This window comes from Solanum tuberosum, unplaced genomic scaffold (assembly GCF_000226075.1).
Source record: "Solanum tuberosum cultivar DM 1-3 516 R44 unplaced genomic scaffold, SolTub_3.0 scf00325, whole genome shotgun sequence".
Classification (NCBI taxonomy): Eukaryota; Viridiplantae; Streptophyta; class Magnoliopsida; order Solanales; family Solanaceae; genus Solanum; species Solanum tuberosum.
In genome coordinates this window covers 241124-249879 of record NW_006239251.1, presented here as the reverse complement: position 1 = coordinate 249879, position 8756 = coordinate 241124, and the positions used below count along the sequence as shown (strand labels likewise).

General features: G+C 36.3%; 1 protein-coding gene across 1 annotated transcript in view; it reads right to left on the bottom strand.

Moving 5' to 3' along the window:
* Positions 1-1020: 1020 nt before the first annotated feature.
* LOC102605815 ((DL)-glycerol-3-phosphatase 2-like) overlaps positions 1021-8756 on the bottom strand; it is an 18125-nt gene continuing 10389 nt past the window's right edge. The window contains exons 2-6 of the mRNA XM_006360567.2: positions 6945-7169; positions 4887-4947; positions 4331-4478; positions 2677-2756; positions 1021-1393 (exon numbers count right to left, since the gene is read on the bottom strand). Of these exons, the coding sequence (XP_006360629.1) occupies positions 1252-1393; positions 2677-2756; positions 4331-4478; positions 4887-4947; positions 6945-7169 (656 nt within the window). The 3' untranslated portion in view covers positions 1021-1251. The remainder of the gene's footprint in view (positions 1394-2676; positions 2757-4330; positions 4479-4886; positions 4948-6944; positions 7170-8756) is intronic.

Below are 8756 nucleotides of genomic sequence, written 5' to 3'. Positions count from 1 at the left end.
TTTTTCTATCGCTTGAGATGAGAGAGGTTAAGGTCCAAGAGTTCATAAATCTGAGACAGGGTAACATGACAATGAAGGAGTATTCTTTGAAGTATTCTCAATTCTCCAAATATGCTCCGACTATGGTGGCACGACTTTAGGTACCACATGAGTAAGTTTGTCTACGATATTTCTGAGATGATGGTGAAGGAGCGTAGGACTGCGATGTTGATTAAGGAGATCGTTATCTCAAGGTTAATGACCCATGCTCAACAAGGTTAATGACCCATGCTCAACAGATTGGGGAAGAAAAGCTCAAGGAGAGTGCTAGAGACTAAGAGAGCTCAGATATATAGTGTGAACTACTCTCATAAAAAATCAGGAGGTGGTAGTAGATATCAGTTTCGTCAAAAACACTCAAGTCCAGCCCCATCTTCTGCTAGTGCTCTAGGGCAGTGTTTCTGGTTGATGCACTTTCCCCACTTGTCAGAAGTGTGGTAAAAATGATCCTGGAAAGTATATGGCCGGTACTGGTGGGTGCTTTGAATGTGGTAAGACAGGTCACAGATTGAGGGATTGCCCATCGACTGTAGGCAAGGGCAAGGATGTTCATCAGCAGGCTCAGCCTAACACTTTAGCAAGTCACCTGACTCAATAGGGTACCCCATCTAGCACTGGTGGCAAACTGCATTGAGAACAAGTTTTATGCTCTTCAGACTCGACAAAATCAGGAGGGTTCCCCTGATATAGTCATTGATATGTTACGATTCTTGTTAGATTCAGGAGCCACAATACTTTTCAAGATGGGTTGAAAACTTGAAATGAATCAACCCAATTTCCTACACGACAACCATTTATTTTTTATTGATTTTCAACATATAAACCATACGACATTATAAAATGTACAGAACTGCATTTATGACCTTTGACATTTTAAATGGGTAGAGGACTACATTTGAGACTTTTGACATGCAACTCCATATGACAAGGGAGAGATAACCTACTAGGTAAAAAGGGCCACTTGCCTGCTGGAATTGAATATTGGGAGAATGGAGTTTACCATATCAAAAGAAATATCATGCGGGCATACATGAGTTGCAATACAACAAATCCTCAGTTTCTTCATTTCAACATAAAGGGACCTTTAGTATCTAAAAGAAATAATTAAAGCTGAATATTCTATGAATAACAACTAGAGGCAAATCCCCAAAATCTGAATTTTGAACTCATAATAGGCTCTGTTTGGGAACTTTAGGATCATGTCAAACTAAACTAATCGAGTTTAGTTGATGCATTTTCAAATGGAGGCAATCCCCAATCGGCTGGGCTGAAATCAAGTAAAGAATTCAAAACCTGATCAGCGACTTGATGATACCGACTATCCAACCTTGCATCTGGAACCATAACCACTGACCTGCATGCAGTAACATAAAACCCTAGTCAGTAGATGATAGCGCAATCAGAGCTTTATACAGTCCTATGACAACTATATATCTGTACCTTCACTTTTCTCATAAGAACATTAATGCAATGAACGGGGAATAAAAGAGACCAAAATGCAACCAAGTGATCTTCTATATCAATGACAATGAGAATCTTAATGCCACTTCAGGACTTACTTGGCATACGTGTTACATCTACCAGACGAAACCCTTGTCAACAAACAGAACTTTGGGGACTTTAGTAGCTAAAGCATGTTATTGGCGTTTAATCATGCCTCATAGGACCCAAAAAATGCAGAATTAATAGTAGCAAACAAATATGAGCAAGTTCAAAACTCATGAAAACTGCTAACATTCCAGACTTGAAGAAATTAAATTAAGGAAAAAACATAGCCTCATAGTACAAAGCAGGAAAACTATTAGAAAAACACAAGAAACCAGAGCAAACACCAAAAAGGGACCATGTTACAAGGACTGTAATGATCATTACTAGCAAGAAATTTGGGTCTGCATATGTAAGGACTCAAACAAGGACTATTGTCTATCCATTACAGGCAAAACTAGGTGTTTGTGTGGGTGTCATAGAGAATCCAGGGTCCTGGTGAAGTAGCAAACTGAGGCCAGTTGAGGATGGAATAATAGTAATATGTATCTTTTAGATTATTGAATGATCCCGAAGAAGATTACAAATCAAACAGAAAATTAGAACACTAGGAAGCACTTGCAGTGTGGATAGGTCCAAAGAGATTCTTGAAAGTCAAGACAAAAACCCCAAAATAGGAGGAAGGAAAAAGCAAGATCCTGAAGGAGTGCTCTGAATCCAAGAACCAGACCAACATCATATTGTTTTCTCAATTAATAGATGTTATCTTCAAAAGATTAACAACACCTACGAGTTAATCAACTACTTAGTGCCAAATTGTTGAGACATAAATCTAGATGAAATATAAAAGGCAAACTACAATTTACATGTTGGACCAATCAGTGTAACCTTTTGCACAGGATGTCAAGTACATAAGACTGTTGACTGAGAGCAAAATATTCATAGGAATAACTAAGACAAAAAACATACAGTGAAAAAAACAAAATTAAAGATATGCAGTTGAGCAAGCATTTACAGGAAAGTTCAAGGAGAGTTGGTATCTAAACTCCTTAAAATCATGGAAAGTAATCATGTAGTTCTCTCAAGTTATTCTACTAGAAGAAAATCAAAAAAGATATCACCCGACATTAAAATTTTGGGAGATAGACCTACATTCCAGCATTCTTGCCTGCAAGGACACCAGAGGGCGCATCTTCAAATACAAGAATCCTCTGTGGATCTACTGGTCCACCCTGTCCATATTAAACATAAAGAATATAGCTCATAGGCATCCATGATATTTCATAATTGACTACATATACTGACCATATTTCTACTTTTCCATTATCTGAAGGATCTCCATTCTAGTTTCACAAATTACACCTAACTTTCTCAGATTTGGTAACAAAATAGTGTCAACTCACATTTTTTTCCCTAAAGGCTTGTACATTCAGAAAAAGTAGTCTCTCACTGTACAATTTTGAGAACAGATTTTGCCTTTCTGCAGTAAAACATCCTAGAAATTTTAGATGTTATATATTCTCCGCTTCAAATCGAATGCCCACCTTCAAATTTTACTTTATCCCAAAATAGCGTCCTTCCTAAAAAGAGAACTTCTTAAACATACTTTACCATATAAAAATCACATGGTACCCAGTTTTTCTCTTTTAAATACACCGTCTATCCCAAAAAGTTTCCATGTTGAGTTTTGAATAATCAAAATACATATTTTTCAAACATAACTTCAGATAAACTTTTATATACATAAGGATAGGTGACAGTCCATGGAAGGAGGAAAAGACAAGTAATGCTCCCAGAAGAAGCTGGCAGCATCAAAGCTTGGGGTTGTTGAAATGATCAATGAAAGATTTCTTTTGGAATTTCCATCTGATATAGAAGTTGCCAGGGTTAAGGTTGGTGAATGGAGATGGAAGGGACAGAAAATTAATCTTGTGAACCGGACTTTGCTAACATCAATGTCCAGAAAATACAAGTTCCGGTGATTCGAGATGGGTTAGGCTTAACAGTTTTCCGACAACTCTGTGTGCCTTGATGCTGACGCGCACTTAATTAGGTTATATTGGGGAATGGAGCAAGGAAGGGGTATCATACTCTCTATGTCCCAATTTATATGACTCACTTTCCGTTTTAGTCGGTCCCAAAAAAGAATGGCAAATTTCTATATTCAGTAACAATTAAACTTTAAAATGCCGACTTTACCCTTAATGAAATGATTTATAGCCACACAAACATCTATTACTTATTTTAGACCACGAGTTTCAAAAGTCTTTATTTCTTTCTTAAGCTATGTATTAAGTCAAACTACATCACATAAATGTATATTTGTATATAGAACTTTTTTATACTTTTTTTGCTGCTATGTAACAATATCGTGCAGCACCTTGATTAGTTGAAGTTAAAGATGGCAAGACAACTGTAGAACAAGCATAGGAGGAGGGTTGGATTGATACGAGTAAGTCAGATTCATAAATTTAACTTCTGAGATGGCAAAACAATGCAACATCCTAACAAAAATCATTTTTACTTTTTCATTTGGAAGATGACTAATGTGTTTGATCACTGCATCACCATAAATAGCTCACAGAAAAAATTATTTTTCTAAGAAAGTAACATTATTTGAAGTTTGATATAAGAACCAAGCCAACAGAAACAGGCATATTTGAAAAGTCTAGTAGGTAAATTATCAATTAGACCATACTAAGGGAGGTCTATGTAATAGAAGACTAACCAAGAGAAGGATAAGTATCATAGCTGTGAGATCTCTCATTATATACACAATCTAGAGAAACAAAAATCAGAGAATTACCTCAAATCTGTTTGCAGCTGCAAGGAATATATCAGGTGATGGCTTCCCTTGTTTAACTTCTGGATCATCGCCACGAACGATATGATGCATTAGTGAAAAAAGTTCACTGTGTCTTTGAGTTTTCAAATCAAAGTGCCGCGTGTGAGTACTGAAAAATGCATTTATATTAGTTCACTTTTTGAATCTTACTTCTGAAACATTATCTTAGCATATGTTAATTCTTACACTTCTACTTTTTTTTTTATGACAAGGGAAATCCGCAGCCGCTACCCTTTGGGTGCGCACAGGGTAAAAACCCCGCTCCTATGCAATAGCTCGCAAATCACATAGGAGAGGTAACCCACACTAGGCAAGCCCGGTGTGACTAGCTCGACCCAGAAGGCAAACCCCTTGCTTTCGCTAGCAAGGAGTTTCAAACTTGAGACCTCCAACATGAAAGTCTCAAGCCCAAACCACTGGGCCACCCCGAAGGGTTTCTTACACTTCTACTTGCTATACTAATTATTCCACCAATGGTAAACTTTCCAGTGAACAAAACTAAAAGAAGATGACATACCCCGTAGCAACACAAATTGGTATCCCATTTTCATTAAGGTGATGAATCAGGCGGCTGGCCCCTATAACAGGACAAAAACTTAAAACAAGCAAAGAAGTTCATGTATCCAATTTTGCATTAAATGAAATTAAAAGACTGAAATGAACAATATGTGGAATTTATTTGTTGGATAGGATTCACATGTAAGGAGAATAAGTAATTAGATTTATGATCATGCTGTAATTCTTGCAAGAGATTGTCAAGTTGATAGGTAACCCATCTTGGATAAATATGTTTTCAAGTTCTGTGTCTCTAGTAATGTTAGTTTAGAACAGTTGTTTCTGAAGTAGAGTGGATATTAAGTATGAAGATTAGCATATACATTCTACATATTGACTATTGTTCATTTCAATCTTTATGCATAGTGACCTCTCAAATGGTGAAATTTTTGCAACGAGTTGAAAAGATGCAGAATACACATAATGAACAGTCAAACTAATCATTTACCAATGCAATGGTAGGAGCAAAAAGAAACCTCTGAAAATCATTTCTCATGTTCGCAGCAAAAGGTTTTCCAACTCTGAAGTGTATACCACAAGAGGGTAATGAAGGTGTTTTCCTTGATATCTAGGAAATTATATGTTCCAAGTCACTTAAAAATAAGCTGTTCTTTTCTCAAGTTTCAAGGTTTAAACTTTTTTTTTATCACAACTCTGTTGAGGCTAGCTTGCAGTACACCTTGACTAAAATTCCTCTGGTTCCTATTATCTCCCACTAGCACAGGTGCCGGATAATTCTACCGACCAAAACATAGACAAATTGGAAGTTTCAACTAGGGTTGCCTCCGATGAGATTTAAATATTAATTGATCAAGGTTGTTACTCTGGCTCTCAACAGCTAGGCCATCCCCAGGGACAGTTTCAAGGCTTTAATATGAAAAATATAGCATAAATGTTATGGAGGAACCTTTTATTATGCATCTAGAGAAGTAGAGATTACATGTCCCTGGTTATACTTTGGGGGAAGAAAGAAAACTGAGCTATTTCCATCAAGTAAAGAAAAGCCTCTCCAAAACTTTAAAAATTAAAACCAGTTAAAGTTATCCTCAATTGGTAGTTCTTCATAAAAATGCCGTATAAGCTAGGCCCTATTAGCAGGAAAAGATGGAGATAAAGAGTAAAGATTGAAACCCCATTAGCAGCTTGTGTATGTTCATGCAATATGGGTATCTCATCCTTAAGAACTGGTTACTTCCTCAGCAAAATTTGGATTGTTGAAGGATAAGATCTTGCTTCAACAGAGATTCATGAAAGCGTATCCACCACCTCCACCGCTCTTTTCTTTTTCATAAATAGGAAGTTTAGAATCCAACTTGAATATTGAAAGGATTACCAGATATAACAGAAAAAAGTTCACCTGTCCCTGCATGTCTATTTAAGACTATACAGAATTAAATTCAACTTCTACTGGATCAATTATACTTCCCCACAATTATACTTCCCCCATGCTTTTTGCACAAGTTATGGAGGTAAAAGTATACATGGGAGTTGAATGCTCCAATACGGAAAGTAATAGGTAAAAAGTAGTATGATTGATCACAGATTTGTTCTTGCCCTAAAATTCATCATACAACAAGAAAAAATGATATTGTGGAGAAACTGATGTCTTACTTCATAATTTTGAGGAAACAATAGCCTGACAAAGGGTTCAGTCCTATTTGGATGCCTATATGGGAGGTAAACTGCATAATTTATATATATGTATATTATTTTAACGTTACGATATCTATCCATGTATATAATATGAAAATCAGAACTCTCTTTTAAAGGGAAATCATATATAGTACGGTTACGTCTTCAATCAAGAAGGTTATATAGAAAGTGAAGAAATTGATTTGATATTTGATCAAGATCCACAAATTTTTGCCATGTAAGACAAATAGTCAATTCCATAAGTTTTACATCATGTGCAAATGTCTGCTCCTCTTATGAACAGAACTGAGAAAGGGTGAGAAAGCTGAAACTTGAGAAATGAATTTTAAAAAAAATATTCTGTCTCTTGTGCTTATCAAAATTGTACCTGGCATGAGGTCGCTTGTGGGGAACATTTTCTGCAACATTTCTTCTCTCTCTACAAGAAAATCTTCAGCTGTAAGTGAATCACTTATTCCTGTCTCTTCAACAAAGACCCTGGCAGCCTCTATTGCCTTCATCCCCATCATCTTTGCCTTGAGTGACCAATCAAAAGTCTTATTATACCTAGCAAGTATAATCTCCTGGACCTCCGTATAGAATTTCTCGGTGTCTGATACACAAAAGAAAAGGAACAAAGAAGCTACTCAACCAAGATTTGTCTTCAAGTATCATATATTCGACCACACAAAGATTCACTTGTTTCTTTCCGATAGAATATAACAAACGGGAAAGGCCTGGTAAATATCACTCTTCCCTTTGATCCCCTATGTTAACAATCTACCCTCACACCTTCTTCCCGTTACTTATTTGCTTCCATCCTTAGAAGCTCTTTTATTTTCTAAAACAGACTGCAGTGTCTTAATATATCAGGTGATGGGATAAGTACATATCAAATAATGTCTGCTGTGGTCAAACCACATAGGTATACACAAAGGGGCATAACAGATTTGGCTGTGTGAATTTGTTTTGTGGTTATTTAAGTTACATAACTTGGGTAGCAATAGAAAATCCAAATAACAAAACACCTAAAGTAAAAAACTAAAAGACGTCACAAAAAATTCAAATGGACCAGTCCATGCATCCTTTCCTAAACTTTAAGATCTCCTATAATAAATCAACATCGGTCTTACTGTTGCTTTGAGAGAACAAGGGAACTAGATCTTTTTTCTTTTTGGTTGATGAAGAGTGAACTAGATTAGGGAACACAACAAGCTGCCTTAGGTATAAGAGTTGATTGTAGTTTTGTACATCTCCAGAAAGAAGAATTCGTAAAAGATAACACAATGCACAGTGGAAGGAACTTTCTCACACTGTGCTATTGCTAACTTTTCCTTTACAGACGCACATCATTATAAGGTTTTAACTGACTATAAATCATAACCGCGTACAGGCAGTGAGTAATATATAATTTACAAAAAGAATGCAATTCTCTGCTATGGTGACATGCTTTAGAACCACCAATCCTACATAATTTATTGATTTTTAATTAGGGGAATATATAGTCAAAGAACTTATACTGTTTACAGAAAGAACGCAATTCTCTGCTATAGTGACATGTTTCAGAACCACCAAGTCTCTGTAATTTACTCTTAATTCCTCTTGATTAGGGAAAAAGATAATCAAAAGACTAAGAAATGCACTGTGTTTTCTTTGATATGTGAGAAATGTCTTAGTTCTTGAGTACCTTGTGCGCCAGATATGTGATGTTACATCAGAAAGATATAGACATACAGACGTGTACATGTGCTTGAGGAACACACTCATCATACCATCTCTACTGGAATGTGGAGTGGCATAGTCTATCTATAAAGAAAAGCATAACAGAATACATCAAAAGAGATGGTCTAATGGTCACAGCCCACAGGGACTCACTTAACGAGACCAGAATTATGCATTTGTTCACCTATCAACTATAATTGACAACTTTTGGCATCACTAGCAAAGGCAACTTCAAATTCCAAGTCGGATAATTCCTTCAAGCAGCAGCTCAGTTTTTTTCATTTTGGCACACTGCACGTGCCCAACCAACTTCCAAGAATGCTATTTCACTCTTCAAAATGATTTTCTAAAATTTTGAAAATGATTACTTCAGTGGCTGTCGCCTTTTCTAATATATGAGTTCCCCACCCTATCTTTACAAATCCTAAAGCTGACACTGCTTTCAAGGTATAACATCAAAAGTTAAAGTATTCTAACT